The sequence below is a fragment of the Acinonyx jubatus genome, chromosome B4 (genome assembly GCF_027475565.1).
Source record: "Acinonyx jubatus isolate Ajub_Pintada_27869175 chromosome B4, VMU_Ajub_asm_v1.0, whole genome shotgun sequence".
In the NCBI taxonomy this organism is placed as follows: domain Eukaryota; kingdom Metazoa; phylum Chordata; class Mammalia; order Carnivora; family Felidae; genus Acinonyx; species Acinonyx jubatus.
This window is the reverse complement of record NC_069387.1, coordinates 10,517,468-10,543,682: the sequence shown is the minus strand read 5'-3', so window position 1 is coordinate 10,543,682 and position 26,215 is coordinate 10,517,468. Positions and strand designations below refer to the sequence as shown.

At 41.3% G+C, this 26,215-nt stretch overlaps 1 protein-coding gene across 6 annotated transcripts in view; it reads left to right on the top strand.

The window, feature by feature from the left end:
* Window positions 1-26,215, top strand: part of USP6NL (USP6 N-terminal like) — a 231,354-nt gene that overhangs the window by 47,309 nt on the left and 157,830 nt on the right. Inside the window, exons 1-2 of one of the 6 annotated variants that reach the window (XM_053225265.1) lie at window positions 4,460-4,598; window positions 21,716-21,802. In XM_053225265.1, the coding sequence (XP_053081240.1) occupies window positions 21,799-21,802 (4 nt within the window). In that variant the 5' untranslated portion in view covers window positions 4,460-4,598; window positions 21,716-21,798. Of the gene's footprint in view, window positions 1-4,459; window positions 4,599-4,638; window positions 4,852-21,715; window positions 21,805-26,215 lie in introns of those variants that run through there. The other 5 variants (XM_053225262.1, XM_053225264.1, XM_053225268.1 and 2 more) reach the window with 5 other exon arrangements.

The following is a 26,215-nucleotide window of genomic DNA, read 5'->3' as shown; positions in this document are numbered from 1 at the left end:
GAAGCCGAGGGACGCTGGGTGTTTCAGTCAGTGAAGCGTCCGACTTCGGCTCAGGTCATGATCTCACTGTCTGTGAGTTCGAGCCCCACGTCGGGCTCTGTGCTGACAGTTCAGAGCCTGGAGCCTGCTTCGGACTCTGGATCTCCCTCTCTCTCTGCCCCTCCCTGCTTGCTTGCTCTCTCTCACAAATAAATAAATAAAAACATTAAAAAAATATTAAAAAAAAACAAACAACCCTGGGAGCTGAGTTCTGGAAGGGGGTGTGCTAAGGGTAAGTATTTCAGAGATCCAGACAAAAGCTGTAAGACTTCTCATCATCTGGTCTTAGAAAATATTCAGTGTCACTTATGGCCTATTCTTTTGGCCAGCTCAGATTCAAGAGGAGGATGATATACAAAGATGTGAACACTGGAGTCATGTTTCACTGGGGGACCATGTTTGAAAATTAGCTACCACACATCTTATATAGATTTGTGTACACAAGGGTTTAAAAGTTAATTAGAAACCCATACATATAGAGGCAAAAGTTTTATTACCCTAAATTGGGGACAAAAATGCCTTGAAATCATACCTCATTTATTTCAATATCTTAACAGTTTTTTTTTATACAACTCTGTTTGATGAGATTTAAAAAAATAAAGGGCATGACATCTAAGATGTGGTCAAATGGAGACTTTAAGTATGGTAACTTAAAGTTGAGCAGGCAGAAGCCATTCTCTAAAGCTATAAAAACATAATGAGACACTCTCCAAATGGTATGACATCATCGTAGGCTTCTGGCAAACCATGATAACCATTTTGTTCTGTGAGCAGGGTGGCTGGTGAGCAAAAGGGCAGAGGAGATAATGAGAGGTGGCCTTTGTAGTTGAAAACTGGTCTTTCTTACTTACTTGTGTGTATGTGTCACAGACCCTTCTGAGCATACGATGAAAGGTAGAAGACTTCTGCCCAGAGAAAATGGGTATCTGTGTACCTTTGTTCCTTCCTCTCTCCTTCCCTCCTCCTCTTTCTTCATTCCTTCTACAAGTGTTTATAGAGAGCTGGTCTTGTACCAGACACTGAGCTGGACCAAGAGATAGAACAGGGAAGAAGACAGAGGAGTTCCCCAATCTGTGGCATGACGTTCTTACGACAGACAGAAACAACCCCCAAGTATACCGATAAATGGACAAGACAACCCCAGATAGTTGTAAGTAACAAACTGTGTACACAACACCTTGCATACAGTTTTATGGGGTTCACAACCCTTCTGTGAACTTTTTCCTTGCTCTGCATCGGTAAGTTACCTTTTGGACCAAAGGATAACTTTTTCGTATGAGCAGCGTGGATGTGGTTGTTGATCCCCCATTGCTTGTGTACTTAGACTGGGTGCAGAGATACTGACTGGGCTGGTTTTTTCCCCAATAGTGAAGAACAATTATATGCAGTCTCACTGGAGGTGACTTTCCTAATCAATAGAAGAGCATCGCTTCCTTAGGAAATTTCAGAAAGTATTGCTGCTAGTGAGGATGAGAATGTGCACAGCAGAGTTTGCCTCAGCTTTTTTGTCCCCTTCTTCCTCCCGTCCCTCCTTAGGGACCTATCTGTTACCCCTATTAAAAAGAAATTGGATGGATCAAATAGCCACGGATTCACATTTGAATTCTCAATTTACAGGAGACTCAAAGGACCTATACTTTCATCCACGTTGTAAAGATGGCAGTGAAGGATGATTTGCTTTGGAGAATTTTTTTCTTCTTCTATGTTCTATGTTCTTATGTTCTCACCTCCAATTGTACTTCTGGCTTTCCAGAAGTTTATTATGGCATTCTGTGGGTGCACTCTTACCTTTGTCAACATTTTACGTATTCCCATTGTCATAACTCCTAGCTTTTGAAAAAACGAAAGGCCAATATCCATCTATCTTATTTCATTATAGTACACAAAATGTAGTTCTAAACCTTTGGTGTTTGTGAAATATTTTAATTGGTAACGTGAACTGATTCCATACTTTTTTTTTCACTTTTTAGTGCTTTATTGATATCGAGCTTTTACCCTTTGTATTTTAATATCTGGCATTTCACATTGGAGTGAATAGAAAAATGGAGTGCATCTGACAGAATTCTTTAGGGGTCAGCAAAATATGGCCTTGTGGGTCAAATCCACCTATTTCCGTGAGTTTTTAGTGGAACACAGGCACATTCATCCTGTTGTATATTGTCTACTTTTGCCCTCATGTTTACTATGTTCCCTCTGTATGAAAAAGTTTGCGCATCCCTGGTTTAGAGGAAAATGATTCTATCTTTATTTCCTTGACAATCACTGATGTAAATTCCACGTTTATCACATGCCACAGATAAGTGAATCTGCACGCCTACCCCAGTGTGAAGCCCTACACAGGGGATCTAAAGACAAAAATCTGTGTTTGTCGTTTAACAATACCTCCGAGATGCTTAAATATACAAAAAACTATAGCAATTCCCTGAAATTATACCTAAGAACAAATACTAGTTTTATACTGAAGTGACAGAACTCACTGGTGACACTCTGACTTGGGGAAAAATGTGGGGATTTCTGAACTTGAACTGTACTATAGAGTCAGAGGGCTATTATTGAAGCATAAAATTCAATCAGTGGTGCTCATAATTAGGTCCAAAATAAAGTTAAAAAAACTTACCCATATAAGTTGTGGAAAAACCTATCTGAAATTTCCACTTTATTTTGCCAAATAAGCCTGAGGCCAGGGTTGTTCATTCCAAAATCACATTTACTAGTGACGTGGGGTTCCTGTTGATTTGCAGTGATGTCCCTTGAGTAACATCTCTTGTGTATCTCTGTGGTTCCCAAGGTCTCCTTAAATGATGAGCACTCAGCCATAAACATGGCAATTTAATTCAGTAAACATTTATTGAGGGCCAACCATGTGCAAACTGCTGGTCCAATACGAGCTACAAAGCTATATGAGTGGCGGGGCTCCTGCCTTTCAGAAATTCAGGTATCTCAGTTTGGGTAATCGCTAATCAGAGCATTCCAGAACTTTTGGAGAAGTGTTTGGGTATTGAAAAAGTTTCCTGCATCCTGCCAACTCTTGACCTGTTTTTACTGCAATTCATATATCAAACTATTTATGCCAGTTTTGGATCAGGCTTATTAAACACCTGTCTTCACAAACCTGGTTTAAGTGAATAGCCAAAGGGAAGTATAAACTTAAAGAGTGTACGAATAAGATCACAATACTTGTAAGCTACAAGGAACCTTGGAGACTATCCAAGACCCGGTCTTACGCAGAGTTATTAAAGTCTGCATCCTTCAGCAGAGTCTGTGACCCCACCTCCTCTGTCCATCCCTCTGTTTCCATATTGCACACAGCACCCAGTTTTTTGGTGTCTGTTTTCACCAGCTGGAAAAGAGATAATAACAATGGTGCAGAGTTGCCAGCTTTAGTAATTCTAGTTCCTGGAATCAAGGACAGGAAGCCTTTGTTATTTGCACACCCTAACTCTTCTAGCTTCTATTGAATAAATCATTTAACTGTCAGCTAATCACAGTGTTGGAAAGTTTACATCATTCACCTTTTTATGGCACCTCTTAATGGAAGACTCTGGAGATTAAAACTCTTGACAGTTTCCATGATATAAAAAAGGAAAGCTGACCTAGAGAAAGATGGGACAAAAGATGAACATTTGGGAAGTTTTAAGCAGCAATGGGATCTGAGACAGTAGCCTATTTAAAGCAGTGCTGATTGGAAGACCTAAAGTTCCTGGAAAATGACAGAAATGTGATTTTTGTTAGAAGCAATACCTTTTTATTGAACGATCATTTTGCACTCACTACCAGGCACTTGCTTGTTCCAGGTGATAACCTTACGAGGTAGGTACTACGATTCTATCACTTTACAGATGAAGAAACTGAGGCACAGAGAAAATTAGAGTGCGCTAGCTCTGACAGCTGGTAAGATGGGCCCGAAACGAAACGCGCGGCAATGTGGCAGCAAGAAAACACGCTCTAGGCCACTACTCTACTGACTTCAGCCCTGGGCTCGCCCATCCCTTGACCTTTCCAATTGGACGGCTTAAGTGGGTCGTTTCCGCGCCGTGCCTCGAAGCCTCGCTCCAGGTCCGGGGTCTGCAGTGCGGCGCGGTTCCTCTCTCCCTTGCCGGCCCGGGGTCAGAGGCGCCGCTTCCCGCCCGGGATCCCGGGGCGCTGCCTCCGCACCCCGCAGCCCTGGAAGCGCGCCCCCGCGGCCGGCGGGAACGCGGGAGCGGCGCGCACGTGCCGCCGGGAAAAGGCCGCCCGGCCGCGCCAAGATGGCGGCGGCCGCGGCCGCAGGGGCGACGGTTGGCGGCGGCCCGTGAGGCGGGCGGGGCCGGCGGCGCGGAGGCGGGGTCCCGGGCGAGCCGCCCTGGGAGGCGGGGGCCGTTTCCATAGCGGCGGCAGGAGGTGTCGCGCCGGGGAACTTCCTGGTTCCCGGGCTCGGCTTCGCCGGGAGCCTCTTGGAAGGGAAACAATGGGGCGGAGGGCACTGCGGTAGCCGCCGCCGCCGCGCCGGGACCTGCTCGGCTGCCCCGACTCCCCGCGCTGCGCCCCGCCACAGCCTCCGCCGACGGGACCGTCCGGAGGTAACTTCATTTCTTCATCTCCCACCGCAGGCGGCCGGCCGGCGGCGGCGGTGCCGGTCTCCGGGGTTTCCTCCGGGCAGGGACTCGGGTTGGCCCCGGGGAGCCGGACGCCGCCATTCCCGGCCCCAGGGAGGTGGACGGAGCTGCGGCTCCCCGCCTCTGCTCTTGGGGGTCAGGTTCGGGGAACCTGTGCGGGGCCGTCCGAGTGCCCCCTGGAACCTCGATCGTGGGGCTCTGCGGGAGTGATTGGCAGGTTGGCGGGCGCCGGGCGGTGGGCGCTGGGATGCAGGGGGCGTGCGGGGAGGGTCTGCGGCGGACGCAGCGCGAGGGGACCTGGTGGCGGGTGAAGGGGCCCGGTGGAAAGGACCCGGGTCCTCAGATCCTGGGGGAGGGGAGCCCCGCCGCCTCCCCCTCCCCCCCGGAGCAAGCTTCGGTCCCCGGGAGACGTGTCTGTCTCCCCTGCAAGTTTCACTTGCGTCCTGCGGAGCCCAAGTGGGCAGGACTGAGGCGAACTTCGTTCTTTTAAATTACTGCCTTCGTGCCGCGGAACTTTCTTTCGGCTCGGCAAGCGGAGGATGGGGTGAATGAGGGAACCGGAGAGCCTGGAAATCTGTGCGCCTTTGCAAAGTTTGCAAAGTAGTTTGCAGCTAACAGCCGAGTGACGGTGCGGCATATCTAATGCGTGAGAATGGTTGCTCGCAGGTATTTTAATGCCAGGAAATGCGAGGAGTCTGCGAATCCACATTTCTGTAAATTGGAAGACCTTTCTATAAATTGAGAATTGCACTCTCCCCGCCTCCTCCCCTTTCCCCGCATTTTAATCCACAGTTGCTTTTTCGTCAGTAGACTTTAATAGGAGTTAAATGGGTCCCTTATGGGACTGGGGAGGATGTTTGAATTGGGGCACTACCCGGTCACGGGAAATAATGTGACACAAATGGGGGGAAAGAGAGTGGGGACACGATCTTAAATATTTTGCTTGCTGGAAGAAAGTGACTTTAATCCTATACTAATCCATTTATAAATGGAATCAAGTCTCTGGGATACACACTGAACATTTTGTAGCTCAGAAAAGTTGGACAGAACTTTAGAGATCACCGTGGCCAACTCCCTCTATGTGTTGAATCTCTGGGAAGTTCTAATGGAGGGAAGTCAGGGTACTTTTTACTTTTGTGAAGTCATTTTAATAAGAATTCAGTTAGCCAGCATCACATGAACAGTGGTTTATTTACTTGTATTTCTCTATCAGACCCTCAGATTAAGAAAAAATATTTATGAGTTTGCTGTTTTTTTTTTTAATTTTTTTTTCAACATTTATTTATTTTTGGGACAGAGAGAGACAGAGCATGAACGGGGGAGGGGCAGAGAGAGAGGGAAACACAGAATCGGAAACAGGCTCCAGGCTCTGAGCCATCAGCCCAGAGCCCGACGCGGGGCTCGAACTCACGGACCGCGAGATCGTGACCTGAGCTGAAGTCGGACGCTTAACGGACTGCGCCACCCAGGCGCCCCGAGTTTGCTGTTTCTGATAATAAAGTTTGTAAACATAGTTTAGGTTTTTACTTAGAGTGGATATAGATCCTGTGTGGGATTCTACACACGCAATTGACATATGTCAAACGTACATAGGTCAAAATATAACAAAAAAATTATGCTAATAGAAGTATAAATTAATTTTTAAAGGAAAACAGGTATCCCGAGTTAACAGATTCCTTTGCTGATTAAAGAATTAGTGAGTTGTCTCAAAGGCATTTGAAGAAGCATCGTTTGCCAAACGTTAAGAACTTGGGCCCGAGTCTTGGTGTTTGTGCCTTACTGTTTTTAGCTAGCGGTCAGACTCCCTGGTGCACTTGTTTCTGATGAGGGTAGCCCATTTCCAGTTATAACAGTGCTTCGACGTGAAATATCTCCTAGTGAGGACAACTGCCACTGGTTATACAAGCCAGTAAGTGGAAGTGTCAGCTTTGCCACCATCTGTCAACTGGCTGGCCATCCTTGGAGTTGTTGGGAACGAAGACAACTTCCTGGCACGGCGGATTCAATCTGGGCCTCCAGTGCCTGGCAGAGGTTGTACTGGTCAGCCGTGGCTGCCATGTGCACATCTATCTCAAGTTCCTGTTACGTTTTGCAGCCAGTGAACGTGACTGAGAAGGAGGCCAGTAAATGAAAGCTAGTGGCAGATTGAAAACACAGTTAACTTCGGTTAACATGCACTAGGCATGTTGGAAGCTGGCAGAAGACTTGGCCACAATACTAAAACTTTGGGAATTGGTGCTTCAGTTCGAGAGAAAGAGACAGGTGATTGCATTCTGGTTTATGTTTGCAATTTCACTTTAACCATGCTTGTTTTGCTTTAGTGCAATGACATTGTTATCAACAGTGTTCTGACCGTTTATTCCCAGAAAGTTTCAGTTTGTCCCTTCAGGGTGATTTTTGAAAGGCATATTGGCATTTAGGTGGGATTCACTGGTATTTAGAGTCTCTCTCCCCCCCGCCCCCCATTAAAAAGTATCTCACTTTTTACAGTGGAAGTCAACAAAAGTAATACCAATTTGAAAGAAATCTTTCCTCTAGCACATTTCATTATAGTACCTGGGGGTCACAGCATGGGAATTAGAATTGCAGACACTTGGATTCTCAACCGATCTATGCCATTTCCAGGCTATATCATTTCATGCAAATAACTTAATTTTTGAGGGCTGTTTTCTTTGCAAAATTGGGGAGAATCGTGAATTCAGATTTGTTTGTTCATCCAGCAAGTACTTCTCCAGTGCCTTCCGTGCCTCAGGTTAGCTACCTTGTTTTCAAGGATGACAGGGAGATAGGTTCTTTGAAGTACTGGGAGCTATAAAACCCAGGAGCAAGGAGCCTAACCTGACTTGGGGGTGGTTGGGCAAGCTTCCCTGAGCCAGGGACTCCTAAGACCTGAAGGAATAGGAGGAGATAGTAGGTGCAGAGGGGAGGTGAGCGGGTGGGACACTGTGAGGATAAGACCGGAGCATGCGCACAGCCACGGCGCCCGAAGAGACTGCTGTGAAGGTTAGAGAAGAATGCTTGGGTTGGGTGGGAGTCAGCTCCCCACACGGCTTGTCGGCAACCGCGTTTGGTGTGTGGAGAAGGCCCTCGGCACCGCGCTCGTCACCTGAACGAAGGCTTAGTCTTGCTCCTCAGCCCTCGTGGAAAGGGAGTCCGTCTCGTTGACGCTAACGCAGTAGACCTGGACACGCCTCTCTGTACGCTTTGGGGTCTCGTTTTTTAATTCTGGCGCTGTTCACGCTTCGTTTTTATGTCTGAAGGCTGGCATGAAATAAAAAGATTCTTTGATTTCTTTACAGAGATAGGCTATACGATATGAATATAGTATTTTGATACAATTTTGGTAGCATTGTTTCTTTGCGAGAGCTTAGGCTACCTTACTTAAGATACCTACCTCTCACAAAATGGTAGTAGCAATCTACCCTAAAATCAAAAAATATTTATTAAGGGGCGGGTAGTTTCATTTGCCTATAGGAAGGTCAGGAGTTGACTCTGGAGTTTCATATCTCGTTTGCTTAAGTGTTTTTGGCTCGAAATAGATATTTGATTATTCTCTGAGAGAGGTACATGTTGCACCTGTGTCTTGCCGACATTGATGTCAGTGTAGAAAAAGTTATAATTTTATGCTGGAATTTTCCTTTCACTAAATTAACAATTGAATTAAAAATATTAGAGTAATGTTTTTCATGAAAGAAGTGAAAACATTGTTTTTGAGTTTCTTAATATATTAATTTCAGTAACTTTACATAGATCAGTAATGGCAAATTAATATTTTATTATGGAACTAATGCAGTATTTATAAGCTAGTTAGCTCTCTGGGCTTTTTGTTCCTGTTTCTTATTTGGTTTTCGGACATTTTAATGCTTGTTAGCATATCTGTGGTAAGAAAAGAGAAAGTGAAATAAGATTTCAAAAAGTCAGTCGCAATAGAAAAGATTGGTCAAAATTTATAAAAGGTATGTGTGCCAGATATTTTTGTGTATTTTGCTGATGACTATTACAAAAATGAATTGGCACTTAATAACTTTACATTGACATAAATATTTAAAAATTTAAAAAATCTACTTGAATTCCTTGTTTTCCATATTTTTTCCCCTCATTCTACCTTTGTTTTGGATTCTCTTTGTAAAAATAATTATTCCATTTACTTCTTTTTTATTAGCGTGGGATCATGTGTTCTTTTGCTGTTCCTTTAGTGTTGGCCTACGAAATTCTGATATGTTTTCCCAACTTACCAAAGTATACTATTGAGAACTTCCACTCTTTTTCCTGAGATTGTGAAAGGCCTTTAAAAACATTTAAGTTAATTTTCTTTCTTTCTTTCTTCTTTTTTAAACCCATTTCGTTGTCACCATGTTTTAAAATGCATATATATTTTAAACCCCAAAGATATATTTCTATTGTGCGAGCTGGGGAGGAGCAGAGAGAGAGGGAGACACAGAATCCAATCCAGGCTCCAGGCTCCAAGCTGTCAGTACAGAGCCCAACGCAGGGCTCAAACTCATGGGCTCTGAGATCATGACCTAGCCGAAGTCACACGCTTAGCTGACTGAGCCACCCAGGTGCCCGTATTTGGCTTTGTTTCTATTGAGAAGTCAGTCATAGTTTATTGCTTCTGTCTTGGTAATTGGTTTCTTTCTCAGGCTATTTTTAAGATTTTCTTTTTGGATTTCAAAGAATCCTCCCTCTCTTGCTTGGGGAGTATACCTTCCGATGTCTTTCATCCGTTTTGGATAGTTCTCAGCCATCATCTCTTCCAATATTGCTTCTTCCCCATTCTGTTTCTTGATCTTTCTGCGACTTCAGTTCCACAATGTTAGACTCACCAAATCCTCTGTGCATTTCACTTGCCTTCGTATTTTCCATTCTTTTGTTTCTTTTCTGTGCTGGATATTTTTTTTTGTGTGTGTGTTCTGTCTTCCAGTTTACTAAGTTAGTCTTCATCTAATATGCTCTTTTTTCTAAGTTGATTTATTTTGAGAGAGAGAGTACTTGGCTGCACGCCCTTAGGAGGAAGGTGGGGCAGAGAGAGACAATTTCCAAGCAGGCTCTGCACCTTCAGCGCAGAGCCGGGTGTTAGGGCTCAATCTCGTGACCCGTGAGATGATGACCTGAAGCGAAGTCAAGAGTTGGACTCTTAACTGAGCCATCCAGGCGCCCCACTGTCTAGTATGCTCTTAAATGTTATTCTCTGGGTTCTTAATTTTGGTTAATTGTATTTTTCATTCTAGAATTTCAGTTTGGTTCCTTTTAAGTGGTCATGTCACTTTCATAGTTTCTAATTCCCTATCAAAAATTTCAAGCTCTGTACATATCTCTTTGAACAGCGTGAGCATGGCAACTATCCCCTGGTCGTGCAGATTTTTTCTGTAGTCTTTCATTTCTCGAGGGGTCTTATCTCCTAATGTTCCTGCCTGTCTTTGATTGTGTGCTGTTCATTCTATTTGAAAAAATATGTCTAGAAGTAGTTACCGATTTAGGTAAAGCTTTTTCTGTTGCTTTTGCCAGGCACTTGGTCTTACCTTTATTCAAATTAAGTTTTTTTGAATCTATGCAAGGACCGGTTTAGTTTACCTCTGTGTTATACCTTCTGGGATTCAGCCTTATGTGGTCTTATTCCAAAGTAGGGGATGGCTCCCTTGGAGGATCTTGTACTCTGACACTTTGGCTTCTGAGTCTCCAAGGCCGCCTCCATGCAGTTTAGCCTCTCAGGCATCTCTTGATTAGGCAAATATTTCCAGGAGGGAAGAAACCCCAATGTGCCACGCATGCTCTGCCCTGTCCTCCTGATTCCTTGTTAGTTCTTTGATCACCATCCTTCCCTACGTTTTAAAATTGAGGTATAATATACATATAGTAATGTCACTAATCTTAAATGTATATCCTGAGGAGTTTTTGTAAATGTATAATCATACTCAGATCAATATACAGAACATTTTTGCCACCCCAGAAGGCCCGTGTCACACTCCTTCCCAATCCATACTACCTATCTTCCTTGCCTTGGGTAACAATTACTCAGTTTTCTAGCACCATAGACTAATTTTACATTAAAAAAACTCATTTATTTTGAGAGAGAGAGGGAGTGACCAAGCGGGGGGTGGGGGGGGTGGGGGGGATGGGGGGGATGGGGAGGGGCAGAGGAAGAGAACGAATCCCGAGCAGATTCCGTGCTGTCAGCACAGAGCCTGACATGGGGCTCGATCCCATCTCCCGTGAGATCATGACCTGAGGTGAAATCAAGAGTCCTGCACTCAACCGACTTGAGCCACCCAGGTGCCCCTAGTTTTGCATTGCTTGTTTTTTGTTTTTGTCGAAATAGTATCATACAGTGTACATTCCTCTGTGTCTGATCTGGCTTGTTTCATTCAATATTGTAGTCCATCAACGAGATTCAGCTATGTTGTTGCATGTAGCGGTAGTGTTTCTTTTTCATTGCCCTGTACTTGTTCTAGTTACTGGGGCACCTAAAAAATTGCCTCAAAACTCAGTGACTTAAACAATGACCTTGATTTCCGTACACAACTGTAATTTGAGCCTTGCTTGTTATAGCTGCACTTTGGTGTCAGGAAGGGCTGCTTGAAGGCTGGGCCTAATAGTGTTGCAAGTTTTGCCCACGTGTCTGCCGTTGGCGGACCAGCACTTAAATGTGGCCTGAGTGTGCTCACAGCCTCGTGGCAGTGTTCCAAGTGCTAGCGTCCTCCACACACGTGCAGTGGGGAGAGCGGTGGAGATCCTGTGAGCCAGACACATGCTGTATGTCCTCTTATGACTTGGCTTTGAAACTTAATGCAGTTTTACTTCCACTACATTGTATTCTTGGAGGCAGTTATGAGCCTGCCTAGGTTTGAAGAGCGGGGGAACAGACTCTGCCTCTTGATGGGGAGAGAGAAGATTCTGCCCTTGATCTTAGCCAAAAGGCCAAGAAGCAATGGGAGAGATCAGATTCTAGAAGAGCATGTGAGACCGGAAATGTTGTGGTCGCCATTATTGGAAAATAGAGTGTGCCATAGTTGCAGCCTCATACACAAGCCTATCACAATTTATTTATCCATTCTTTTAATACACATGTGAATTATTTCCAGTGTTGGGCTATTGTAATAAAGCTGCTGTGGACATTTTTGTGCGTGTACTTTGTTGGGTTTATGCAGTCCTTTCTTTTGGAAATACACCTGGGCACGGAACTATTGAGTAATATAGGCAGATATATATTTTTCCCTACTAGTTACTACCAATTTTGTCAGTGTGGTTGTACCAATTTATATCCTCTGATATTTTTAAGAATTAAAGAAATACATACATTTGTCTAGCTTTTTGTATTTAAAACAAGAGGCTTGGTGTGTAACCTGTGGTCTAGTTTTATTGGAAATGTAAGTTGTATTTGAACATGTATTCAAATTAGTGCTAAGTATAGTTACCATTAGCAGACTATCTGCATTAATTGCTGAAGATAAATTTCTGAAATTTCTTTTTAGAACTTGCTTTTTGGACATATTGAGCTCCATCCCTCAATTTATATCACATTTTGTTTCTCATCAATGCTTATCATGAGTTTGAATTCTAAAGCTCATTCACCAGACTTGCTTGGGAAATATTTTTCTATTACAAAATCTTTTTCCTACAAAGCTGGTAATTTGCCGTCACCAGGGATTGCCAGAAGAATGCTCCAGGTTCTTCCCTTAAACTCTCAGGGTTACTCTTTTGATTACTTCACTACTGATAGTCATTTTAACTTTCTTCTAAGTGTCATTTGAATCTGGCCCCCTCCCACACCCCCTTTTTGTAACCAGCATTTTAGACCAGTTTGTTTCAGCTCATACCTGGTTTTCTGCAATAATTTATTGATTGATCCTGCTAATAATGCTTGGGAAGTTAGAATTCTCTTACTCATTGAATTAAGATTAGTTTTTAGGTCCTAAATCTAACAGTGCTAGAAAGAGAACTTAAAAATCATTTCAACTTATTTAAAAATAAGACCTGAAAAAAACAACAACAACCACCACCACCAAAACTGAATCAGTGCTAGAGTATAGAAGATATTTAGATTACCGAAGCATTTTTTCTGGCATAATCACTTGACAGTCTTGAGTGGTAGGTGCGTTGAAAAGTTTAACTCTCATTTTACAGGTAAAGAACGTGAGTCTCAGCTGTGCCTCTTGCATCTAGGACTCCTTGTATGTTGAGTGATCTTCCTTCAGGGCCCACAACCTACCATCAATTTAATTTGCTGAATTCCAATCTTATTGACTACATGAATTTTCCTCTCTTCAACTTGATATATTTGCATCTTATGGCCAATACGTTTACTCATTTTCATTCACTGCAGGGCCTTTGCATGAGCTGATAGTACTTTTGTCCTGAATTTGTTTGGTTAGTGGCAGGATGGCTGGGACCAGGTTTGCCTTGATTTTTTATACCAAGCCCCTTGAGAAGTTTTTGCATATTGTCTAGCTGGATAAGTATTTACTGAAGGGATGGATAGATTCTTGTCTTTAGAATCTGGAGTTTTTAGCTGACTTTTAAAATGATGCCAGGCCTCTTAACGTCAGATGTCTTGTATCCTTCGTTTTAGCTTTGATCTGCAGAGCTCGCATTAGGTGCACTTCTCTGATAGTATGTATCAAGCGCGTTAGGCAAATATAACCTGAACAAATTATAAGCTGCTTTTTTTTTTAAAATGTTTTAAATGTTTGTTTATTCTTTTTTTTTTTCTTCAATATATGAAGTTTATTGTCAAATTGGTTTCCATATAAGCTGCTTTTGAAAGGCCCTGCCTCTATAGCTATAGGTAAAGAAGCTTGGGAAAGGACATTTGTTTTTCTAAATACATAAAAGTTAGCATGTTCACCAGTGTAAAGCTGCTGGAATTCGATAAGTCCTTCTGGAAACCTAACTCAGATTCTACCTGTAGAAGGGGAAATTAGACCTCATTCTTATCTGATGCTTCATTAACATACACGTGTAAACAAATTGAGGAAATCCAATGATTTCACATTTTGCCCATCTCATTCTCTGACCTTACTAGCAGGAAGTGCTGTGTTGATGTAGTGAATAGTGGGTAGGAGAAATAGACCTTTCACTCTAGCGCTGACGGAAGATTTGCTTCACTTCTCTTGAGCTGGGAAAATATTGAAAGTTGTTCAAATTTAGCATTGTATTTCAGGGGGTATAAACTGCAGAAAGAGCATTCTTTATAGAAAGCCCAAGAGTTAGGAAAGTATAGTGGTGAGACTTCCTGTGTCAATGAATAGTGACTCTAATATTAACTGAAGTTGTTTATCTGGAATGAGAAGACATTACCCAGTACGTATATGTGTGCCCAGCATATGTCTTTGAACCAATGAACTATGAATCTGAATTAAGAAAGAAAGGTACTAGAAATCCTCTAATGTAAGTTCCACGGGGCCAGGATCTTTGTTTTGTTCTTGGCTGTGTCTGCAGGGCCTAGAACACTCCCTGGCTCATAGTAGCTGCTCAGTAAATATTTATTGAATGGATAGTCAATTTGTATATTATCTGTTTGTTTTAAATTTAAAAACCCAACATTAATCATTTAAATATTGCTTTATAATCCTTTGGGAAATAAATTGGTTGAGGCATCATTTCTGATAATTCTTGTTGGACATTTGAGTTGTTTATACATTTTTTTGCTGTCATGAATCAAGCTTCAACAAAGGAAATTTTCTTAAGCTCTTTCTTGGGCTGGTAGTTCAACACATAGCAATGTTGTAAAACAGGCTCTAGGAATTTCTCCTAGAAAATGAACTTGGCTTGTGCAACTCTGAGGGTGAGATCAGAAGCTTTAGTGATCAGACATCTGAGATCAGGTAGCACCAATGATACAGCTCTGAGTAGGCCTGCTGCTCTTACACATGTGGATAATGTCTAATCCTCAGTCTTTGCACGTGAAAGCTCTCTTGCAATTTGTAGTGGAACTGCCTATCACTTGACTTTGTCTTTTACTTTTAAAGAATGAATGAGTCACTACAAATATTTCTGCCTCTTAATTACAGTTTAAACATTCTAAATGCATTTAACTCCTTCATACGGATGGGTACACATATTCTGTTATTCTCATTTGTCATCATTTCACTTCTGAATGGCTTGGGAAAAATTTTGCTCTTTCATATTAAAGTATTATAAAACTTATTCTACAAAAAGCTCTGTGTAATGTGTGTTACATAGGTTCTAATATAATGGTGTCTATAGTGTCCCCTCCCTCAACTTAAGCAATAGAACATTATCAGTATCCTCTTGGATCACATCTCATTGTTCCTCCTCCTCCGTCCATTACTTGTGCGGGGAAACCGTCAGGTTCAACTTTAGGCTCTAGCATTCTCTTGCTTTTCTGTATAGTTACATTGCATATGTATATGTCCCTGAACAACTTATTGTGAATTTTACATATTTTGGAACTTTATGTTAATAGTATCATTGTGTGTGTGTGTGTGTGTGTGTGTGTGTGTGTGTGTGTGTATTCACAAATTCAGTGAGTAAAGCTTTTTAGTAAAACTAAAACTCACACATTTCATTTGCATTTAAAGTTAATGTCCTTGCTGTCTGCATTAGTCATCTTTTGCAGTAATTATGCTGTGTAACAAACCACTGCAACATTTCAGGGCTGTGAAAGGACAGACATTTATGTCTAGCTCATAGGTTTGGCAGTCTCTGCTGGGTTTGGCTGGGCTTGTCTATAAGCCTTGGGTTAGGTTCAGTTATGTGCTGGGTGTCAACTCATTCTGGGACCAGCAGCTGTTGGGGTACAAGACACACGCCAAGCTCAGGGCTCTTAAACCCTCCACTTACAAATGGGATAGTGTCATTTGTGCCCAGAGTCCCAACATGTCATGCGATCAGGCCCCCACATCCATGAGGTGGGGAGTATGTCCCACCCTTAGGGAAGTCACAGTGAGAGCAGTGAGTGAAGGAAGGCATGTGAACAAAAGATAGTATCTGCCATATCTTCCTCTTGAACAACAGCATAAGAAACTTGGAATATTTCCTTTCTTATTACTTCCCTTCTAGATTACATGCTGTTGTTCAGTACTTTCTCTCTCTCTTTCTTTTTTGTAACTCCTGATTTAGAAATCATACCTCTAATATTTGTTTGTGTTTACTCATGTTTACAACTTTTATCTCACCATTCTTTCCTGTGTTTCAGATCTTCTCTTTGGCATCATTTTCCATATTTGTGCACTACAGTTTTGGAAGCATCTTTAATGAGGATCTGTTTATACTCTCACAGTTTGTGTCTGAAATTTTCATTATTTTGTCATTTTTCTTGAAAAGTTAGTTTTAACTGTGTTGAGTATATAATTATGGTTAACAGTTTCTTTATTTTAGCTTTGAAGACATTATTCTAGTGTCTTCTGGCTCCCATTGTTGCAGTTGGTAAGTCAGATGTCAAGTCTAATTGTTCCTTCTGTGAGCAATCTGCCTTTGGTTTCTGGTTGCTTTTAAGAACTCTCTGTCATTGATGTTTCACAGTTTCACGATGGTATCTCTAGGTGTCAGTTTCCATTTTATTTATACTTTGTGGAATTTGCTGAACCTGAGTCTGTACTTTAGTGTCTTTCATCAGTTCAGGGAAATTCTTGGCTATTGTCTTTTTGCAGATTGTCTCTCCCTCATTCTTGATGTTCTCTTTCTAAAACTCCCAGTTAGATATATATATATGTAAAATAGATGTTTTAATCTATTTTTCATATCTCTTAATCTTCCTTTATATTTTTTAATCTGTCTTTGTTGCATCCTGGATGATTTCAGATCTGTCATCTGGTTCATTAATTCTCTCTTTAGCAGCATCCACTTTGCTGAACTTGTCTGTTGAGCTTTAATTTTAGTTATCCTGTTTTTCACTTGATTCTTTTCCAAATTTGTTGCCTTCTTTTTTGCTCATATTTTTCATTTCCTGTTGTTTTTCAAAACATTATTGTCCTTTCCTTTTTGACATATTTGTGATGAGTCTGCTTATTTCTGTCGAATCTTGCTTATGCATAGTTTTAAATTTTGAGCTAATTTTTCCTGTAACTTTGTGGAAATGCTTATGAGACTTGGCTTAAGAGTGCTTTCTCCCAGAGGGAATTTGCAATTGAGGACAATGTCAAACCAGGGCAACTTAATTTCTAGGTTTGAGATTTTTATAATATACAAGTGTATGGATTTGAACTTGAAACCTGGGTGAAGGTTGGTTTTGGTTACAGATTTCCAGTGAATACTCCCCTCCCCCTCCCCAAACACAAATAAACCTAGACTCAGGAGAGAATTTTCCTTCAATCTTCCTTTGGGGTAGATTTTTTTTCCCCCTTACTTAGTTAATTATTTTTATTGAAGATGTAGTGTTTCAGGTCCCAGGCTGTCTGTACTTATCTGTAGTCTGACTTTCCATGTTGTATTGTGTAAAGCTCTAGTTTTGTCCCAAGCATGACTGTCAGCACTGAAAGCCCTTCAGCATTGTCTGGTAGAATTTTCGGGGATCATGGAAATGTTACACACCTCTGCTAATACAGTAGCCACTAGCCACATTTAAAATGTATGAGGTATGACAAAGCAATGGAATTTTAAATTTTACATGGTTTTAATTAATTTAAATTTAAATAGCTACAGGCTGGTGGCTGCAGTATTGCACGGTGCAGTGCGGTTATGGGAGATTGGCAATTGCCTGGAAGACCCATTGCTGGCGTCAGTGCTTACTTATCACCCTCTCTTTGTGCTCCTGTGCATTTTTTCAGTCTCTGAGGATTTCTCTTAGTTGCTTATGAGCTTTGCTGTGCATTTAATAGGATAATTATTGTATTTTATCAAGTATTTTTGATGTCACGTAGCAAGAGGGTTCGCAAGCTCTTTGGGCACAAGAATCTCAGAAACGGAATTACCTGACAGCTGTATTTTTAGTTGGAGAGATACTTATCTTGAATGGTAAAAATTGGAAAGTTCACAGTGAAGTAGTGGATGTTCTTTGGAAACTGACCATGAAGTTAGAAATTATGAGGAAGAGTTAATTAAATACTTTCTTTGCCATCGTTCTTACTCTACAAAACATTGAAGGATGCTAAAAGATAAAAATGGAGCTGTAACTAAAGTTTTTCAAGTCTTAACACATGGTCTTCAGCTGCTTGGTGTGAGTGTTTTACCAATACAAGAGCACTTGAATGAAAAGGTATATATATTTATTTAGAGAGAAATATTTTGCAGATGGACAGAAAAAACAAAATGAACTTGAGAGATCATAGGGAACTGTGGTGGTGGAGGGACAGGAAAGGACTTGGACATTCAGTGCTGAAAGTATGTGTTTTGCTTCTGGCTTTAACAGGGCCTGTGTTATTTATTATTATTTTTTTTATTAAAAAAAATTTTTTTTTTAACGTTTATTTATTTTTGAGACAGAGAGAGACAGAGCATGAACAGGGGAGGGTCAGAGAGAGGGAGACACAAAATCCGAAACAGGCTCCAGGCTCTGAGCTGTCAGCACAGAGCCCGACGCGGGGCTCGAACTCACGGACCGCGAGATCATGACCTGAGCCGAAGTCGGCCGCTTAACCGACTGAGCCACCCAGGCGCCCCTGTTTTACTTTTTCAAAAAAATTATTATTGATTTAAATGTTTATGTACTTTGTGTGCACATGTGGGGGAGGGGCAGAGAGAGAGGGAGAGAGAGAATCCCAAGTAGGCTGTGCGCTGTCAGCGTGGAGCCTGGTGCAGGGCTTGATCTTGTGAACTATAAGATCATGACCTGAGCTGAAATCAAGAGTTGGACGCTTAAGCCACCCACGCGCCCTGCGTTTACCCTGAGTTCCCTGTCAGGATGGGTTATCCGTAGCCCTGCTTACCATTCATGCAGATCAAGTTTTGTCACAAAAAGTTGGAGGTGTCACTTGAAAGAATCTATATTAGGTTAGTGTGAGTACACATTCCCATGTGGAGGATAAATAGCATAGCTCAAGTTACTAGAAAACGACTTTAAAGGCCAGATTTTACAGAAATACCCCAGTATACCTACTATGTGAAACTGTGGATTTAAAACAAATTATTTTTTTTCCCTCTTGGATGGTGTGAAAAACAAAGTTAGATTTTTTTCTTCTCTTTTTTCTATGTCCATTGGGAGGGGATAGCATTTAGAGGAGGAGAAAGAGAGTGTGCACATTATTTATTTTGAGAGAGAAAGCACGAGTGTGAGCGGGGTAGGGGCAAAGAGAGAGATTGGGAGGGAGAATCCCTAGCAAGCTCTATGCTGTCAGGACAGAGCCTGATGTGGGGCTTGACCTCACTAACCTTGAGATTATGACCTGAGATTATGAGCTGAAATCAAGAGTCAGACACTTAACCAGCTGAGCCACCTGGGCTCCCCTGTGCCCATTTTATCTTACATGCTTCTGAACTGCGTTGGTGCTTAAAAGAATTTGCATGCGACCTACTTTGAAAGTAGACAGGAGGGTCTACATTTCAAAGTTGCGATTATGCTAAAGAGTTTGAACCAGTGAGTTCAGTTACGAGTAATTTCCAAGTATGTTTTTCTAAGAACTACTCCATGACATTTTACAGTAATTCCAATTCATGCATTGTTTCTATTTGTCAAGTATATTTATCACCTTAGATGGTAAGGTCATAAATCCACTGTTGGTAAGTTTTATTATCCTGGTATTTTTGAGGTTACTATTTTTAGCGATAAGAAAACTTGATATGTTAGGAAGTTCAGTTCTTGAATAAGTATTTGTTCAGCATTTTACAATTATGGGTAGGAGGCGCTACTTAGTATAAAATGCTTTCATGTTGCCATTTAGGAATTAAAAATTTTTTTTAGAACATTTATTTATTTTTGAGAGACAGCATGAGCAGGGGAGGGGCAGAGAGAGAAGGAGACCCAGAATCCGTAGCACGCTCCAGGCTCCGAGCTATCAGCACAGGGCCTGAAGCGGGGCTTGAACTCACGAATTGCGAGATCATGACCTAGGCAGAAGTTCAGATGCTCAACCGACTGAGCCACCCAGGTGCCCCACCATTTAGGAATTTTAAATTTAAGATCAAAAACTTTGTTATAAACAGCAACAAAGAGAAAAGTCCCTGACCAAAGAGACTAGACTCTACCAGTGTAAGTGAACTATAAGTAAACTCCTGGATCATCTGTGAATGTTTAATCTACCCTGTGTATCTGTAACATGGGATTGCCTTCCTGTGTCGTCATTCACCATGCTCCAGGGCTCAGCATGTTTGACCTCCTAGTTCCCTGGGAGGGAAAACAGATCTAATAGCCTGAGTAGAAACACCATCAAAAAACTGTATTTATAGTGAGAAACTTCTTGTCACATATTCTGAAACTAACATGTAGATTATGTGTTATTTTAGATTTTTCATACAACTTCTCATTTCCTTTGGGATAATTGGGTTATCTGGAAATGAAAATCATAGCATTTACTGTATAGATAAAGAAGAAAGCCTGTGGGATGGGGGTCAGGTGATTACGTGGCAGTACTATGATTATATGCCATTGCTAATTACAGTCTACAAATCATGCTGTGCATACAGATTTTCATTTTGTAAATTTGTATTTCTCACGTATTTTACATGACATGAGTGAAGTATATAAATGAGACCAACATTATTTCTTCAAAAAATGTTACCCTAACTTTAATCTGTTGCAGAGTCAGTGGTCCTTAGTACTATGCTATGTTCTTAATTGATTTAGAAAATAAAGTAACCGTCACTTTCTGTGATTGCAAAAAGTAGTTTATCAGTTTATGAACAAAGCTGTAAATGAGGAAGCACAGTGTAAATGTTATATCAAACCTTAATCTACCTATGGGATTTTATATATTAGATTTGGGGAGGCACTGTGCATCCGTAATTATGTTGAAATACAGTATTAGTATTACTTTATGCCTCATTTTCTTTAATATATTAATCAAGTAAGGCAGATTTAGTTTGTATTTATACTAATGCAGGGCGATGCTTTATGTTATACTGAAGTGAAAAGAACCAAATACAAAATTTTGTATGTAGTATTTATAAAGTATATTTTAATTTTTTTAAATGTGTATTTATTTTTGTGAGACTGAGAGACAGATGTGAGCGGGGGAGGGGCAGAGAGAAGGAGACACAGAATTCAAAGCAGGTTCCAGGCCCTGAGCTGTCAACACAGACATGGGGCTCGAACCCATGAAACACGAGATCATGACCGGAGCCGAAGTTGGATGCTTAACCGACTGAGCCGCCCAGGCACCCCTATAAAGTGTATTTTGAAGAAATACTTACAAAAAAAATCCCTTGAAAGGAACGTGCCCCACGTAATTGGGTAGATGTAGTGGCATTTTGTGGTAAGAGAATTTTTCTTTCTATTTTGCTGTTGTTTCCAATTTTTTTAAACAATGAAACCATATTTTATAATGAGGAAAATGCCCATTATTAGAGAAAGTCTATAGCAATACCTTTAGTGGTCTTCATTTGATAGTGTATAAATTATTTATGTGTAATCAAAAATCAATTTAGCAGATGCGATATGCTGTCTTTATCCTAGGTGGAGTACTTTCTTTCTAGGACTTATTTATTTGGGAAAGGGGGAGAGAATAAGTTTTTAGTAAGTGAAAACCAAGGACACCTGTTTCTTCTGTGTGATAATTACTTTGTATGTACTATTTGCTTTGGGGGTAACTTCTTATAGACAAAGGAAAATACAAGTGGAATCATGATGTTTTAAAGATTGGCAATTTTTTATATTTTTAGATGAAGGTTTTATATTCAGAAGGTTCTTTTGGAAATAGAAAATTGTTGAAACCAAATTATTTTCATTTCTTTTTAGAAAATTTTATTTTAGGGGCGCCTGGGTGGATCAGTCGGTTAAGTGTCTGACTTCGGCTCATGTCATGATCTCACGGTTTGTGAGTTTGAGCCCCGCGTCGGGCCCTGTGCTGACAGCTCAGAGCCTGGAGCCTGATTCAGATTCTGTGTCTCCCTCTCTCTCTACCCCTTCCCCACTTGCACTCTGTCTCTGTCTCTCAAAAATAAATGAACGTTAAAAAAAATAAAAAAAAATTTTATTTTAAATGCTGACCTTTAAAAAGATGATTTCTTTCTCTCCGTTTTCTTACTAGGACATGTATTCTTCTGAGAAACCTTGGACAGCAGATTTTGGTTTACTATCTGATTGGGACAGCCTACAGAGATATTTCCAGTCATGAGTAAGTGTCCTGTGTTTCATTTCAGAGGCCTGGGCAGCATTTGCAGTGTACTGAAAAAATAGAAAAAGTTTATTATTGGACAGACTGGAATTATGTTACTTCATCAGAGACTGGATACTCTGGTCAGCCCAGTACTGTGTACCTATCTGTATTTAAACAAGGAGATACTTTTTGATGCTTGGTTTATTCTGAAAAGTTAGATATGGTGAGGAAATCTGTGTCATTAGTTTCTTGGCTGATTTAATTCTGTTATCTAAAATTTTCTGTTGAAAATTGGGAAGTGACTTGTGGAAAATATGAAGAGGGAAACCCTCAAATATAGAGGATAGTCTAGTGGTTGCCAGAGGAGAAGTGGGTGGGGGAAAAAGAAAGAAATATTAAGAGGGAAAATTTAAATTGATTGTAATTAGCAGAAGTTTAATTGTATGAGGTTTGATCATTGGGTAACATGGGTGAGTATATAAGTAAAAAAAAAAACATGTATTAATGTCTTTGATGGAATGAAAACCACATCTATCCTGTAGACTTTCCAAATTTGATACAGGTTTTATTTTCTCCCGTAGTGGTTCTGTACGTAGTATTTTCTGCCATTCCAGTCTGCTTCCGGCTGTGACTAGGAGAGCTGGGTTTTACGACTTTGTATTAACTGTTTATTTTAGGGAGTGAGGAAAGAATTACGAGTTTTGCCTTGACTGTGATCATATAACAATTTTGATGTATTTTTTAAAAAGTACAGATTTTTTGATTATGCGAGCTTTGAATAGAGTGAGCATTTCCTGCTGGAGTATAATGTTAGAGAGTTTAAACATTTTCACATGTAATTCATATTGATTATCTTAATATGGATAGAGTGTTTATTAATTTAATTTACTTTTTTAAAAGATTTTTTTTAAGTTTATTTATTTTGAGAGAGAGAGAGAGAGAGAGAGAGAGAGCATGTGTGTGTGCGTGAGCAGGGGAGGAGCAGAGAAAGAGAGAGAAAGAGAGACAATCTTAAGCAGCCTCCGCAGGGCTCGAATCCATGAACCTTGAGATCATGACTTGAGCCGCAATCAAGTCAGATACTTAACTGACTGAGCCACCCAGTCACCCTGGATAGTTTTTCTTACCATTGATTGAAATAATTAAGCAGTTGTTAAATGAAAACAAGGCTGTTGTTGCTGTGAAATCTTTGAGTGCTTTCTATTAAGAATAATATCGCAAGAAGTACGCTTTGATTTTCGAGAGTTTTCAGTGGGTACTTATTCAGTGGTGTCCTTTGAGTAAACCAGGATAGCTGCTACATGAGTTCAAATACAGATTCAAGAAGAAGCAGCTTTTATTATTTCTGCTCCATTCAGATGAAATTTTGTGAGAACATTTATCTAATGTAAAGTGCCAACTCTAGTAAAGATGACCATATGAGTTTATGAAAACTAAGAAATGTCCAGCATTTTAACTTAAAAATGCTTACATTTTGGGCAATTTACATTCTGTTCTACTTTGTAATCTTAGTGTTCTGTTAGCGTCCCTGTTACAGAGTTCTTTGAGGACAGGTACCCAGGGTCTTTCATTTTTTTTTTTTCTTTTTTTAAATATGAAATTTATTATCAAATTGGTTTCCATACAACACCCAGTGCTCATCCCAACAGGTGCCCTCCTCAATGCCCATCACCCACTTTCCTCTCCCTCCCATCCCCCATCCACCCTCAGTTTGTTCTCAGTTTTTAAGAGTCTCTTATGTTTTGGCTCCCTCCCTCTCTAACCTCTTTTTTAGGGTCTTTCATTTTTGAATCGCAGTGTCTAACAGGGTCTTGTATACCTGCTGCCTCTAAAAATTCAGAGCCCTGTGGGGACAAAGGCAGAGAGGGTGGGGGTACCTTGTTAGGCAACTAATAATAAATTATCTGAATGACATACAACTTTTTATTTGTGAATTACAGTGGCTATATTTCATTTCTAAGGTTTTTCATTGGTTCTTTTTTGAATTATAAATTACACTTTATAAAAATGTTTATTTATTAAAAATATTTATTTATTTTTGAGGTGGGGCAGGGGCAAAGAGAGGGAGACACAGAATCCGAAGCAGGCTCCAGGCCCCGAGCTGTGAACACAGAGCCCGACATGGGGCTCAAACTATGAACTGCGAGATCATGACCTGAGCCCAGGTTGGACACTTAATCGACTGAGCCACCCACGTGCCCCAAATTGGTTGTTTTTTATGCCCTTTAATTCTTTTCTTATTTCTGCTTTTTGTTTATTTATTTTTTTAAATTTTTTTTTTTTAACGTTTATTTATTTTTGAGACAGAGGCAGAGCATGAACGGGGGAGGGTCAGAGAGAGGGAGACACAGAATCTGAAACAGGCTCCAGGCTCTGAGCTGTCAGCACAGAGCCCGACGCGGGGCTCGAACCCACGGACCGCGAGATCGTGACCTAAGCCGAAGTCGGCCGCTTAACCGACTGAGCCACCCAGGTGCCCCTCTGCTTGTTTTTATTTTAAAGATTTGATTTATTATTCTTTTATTTCTTTGTGGATCTTTCATGTACTTATTTTGAAGTGTTTCTCAGATCACTTGATTATTTTTTAATTTTGTCTCCAGTGAATTTATATTGTAGTTGTTGCTGCTGTTGGTGTTTCATCATATTCTGTAGTTTTGCAGGCACACTCTGATGAAAATTCTTTCTCTTTCTCCTATGGCTGTCTCCTTTTGTGCTTTTCCTGCTGGTGTAGCACATTTGCAGTTGTCTCTGCGTGCCTTTGGAGTTCCCAGATCAGAATCAGGTCTTGTGTTAGTGGATCAGAGCACCAGCCGCATGGTGATGTTGGTGATATCACAGATTCTGTCACGGAGTCAGCTGGCATTAGGTCAGCAGCTTCCTAAGCTGTAGCTTCAGCAAGTTAGCAAAGGCCTTTTTCAGTCCCATTTTATCATCAAGGAGGAGTGTCCCCCCTCCCCTGTCCCTGGTTTTAAGCGAGGAGCGCTACTGACCCTGCTTCACATGAACGCTTATATACAGTTCTCCCCTGGGATTTACTTCCTGCTGCCTTTTCCTGCTTTGGGGCCCACAGCCCAGCAGACCTCCTGGTTTTAGTTTGGCTCATACTTCGTGTTCCTGTTAGATTTTGTTTTATTTTTAATGTTTATTTTCAGACAGAGAGAGAGAGAGAGGGAGAGAGAGAGTCCCAAGCAGGCCATGTGCTCTCGGCGCAAAGCCCAGTGTGGGGCTGGATCTCGCAAACCGTGAGATCATGACCTGAGTGGAAGGCAGGAGTCACCGGCTTAACCAACTGAGCCACCCCGGTGCCCCCCTGTTAGATTTTAATCTGGAGATGTTTAATATGTTTTGGGGCATAGGTATGTCATTTTAGTGATTTGTTTTTATATTTTATCTGTAATTTCTCTGTTTGTTGTGAAGACAAGCAGCCACAAAGAATGAACGTGCCACTGGTATTACCATAAAGTCCCAACTGACTGTTTCACATTGAAGAAAAGAAAACCAGTTTCTGCTTAGTTCCCTGGTTCCTAGTGTTCCTCTCTTTGCTTTGCTTGCTAGTTGGCCCCAATGTGCTGCTTCCCTGTGGTGGTCTGCTTGCCTCATTCTAGTTCTTGCCACTCAGCTCTTCACTCTTACACCATGTACTCTGTAAGATCCTTGACGGCAAAGGTTTTTACTACGTGCTGAGCACTTTTCCTGGCTCCTAATATGTGTTTGATAAACTGTGTGGATGGGGTGTTCCTAAGTAACTTGTTTTAGTATGGAGTAGCTGTTCCGTGAGTTACTACTTTTAGGTGAAATTTAAGCTGATCCTACATGAAGAAAGATTGAGGGTGGGGCGGGGGGGTAGTGTGTACGTGTGGGTAGGGGGGAGTGTGGCATAGGATAGAGCATTCCAAGGCAGTGGAGCAGTGTGAGAAAGGCATGGAGGTGTGACTACACATAGGTGTTGCCACGTAGTTGAGCATTTGGGAGCTTGGAGATGGGGAATGGAGACCGAGAGAGAGGGAAAGCCGGCGGAGATGCTAACGGGGTCTGGGTCCCAGACGCTCCGGGAAGTTTGGACTTCACCCTGTAGGGCTTAAGGAGCTGTTAAAGAAGTGCAGTTAGGGGAGGGGCGCCCGGGTGTCTTGTCTGACTTCGGCTCAGGGCATGGTCTTGCAGTTTGTGAGTTCGAACTGCCACATTGGCTCTTTGGTCTCAGTGCAGAGTCTGCTTGGGATCCTCTGTCTCCCTCTCTCCCTGCCTCTGCCCCACGCACGCTCTCTCTCAAATATAAACAAGTAAACATTTAAAAAAAAAAGTTCAGTTAGGGGAGCAACTGAAGATTTCATTCTGGAAAAATTAGTCTGACAAATAGACATTTTTGTTAGATGTAATTGAAAAGAATCGGTTACAGGCAGTATTTGCCTTTTTCTGGCTTTTTTCTTACTT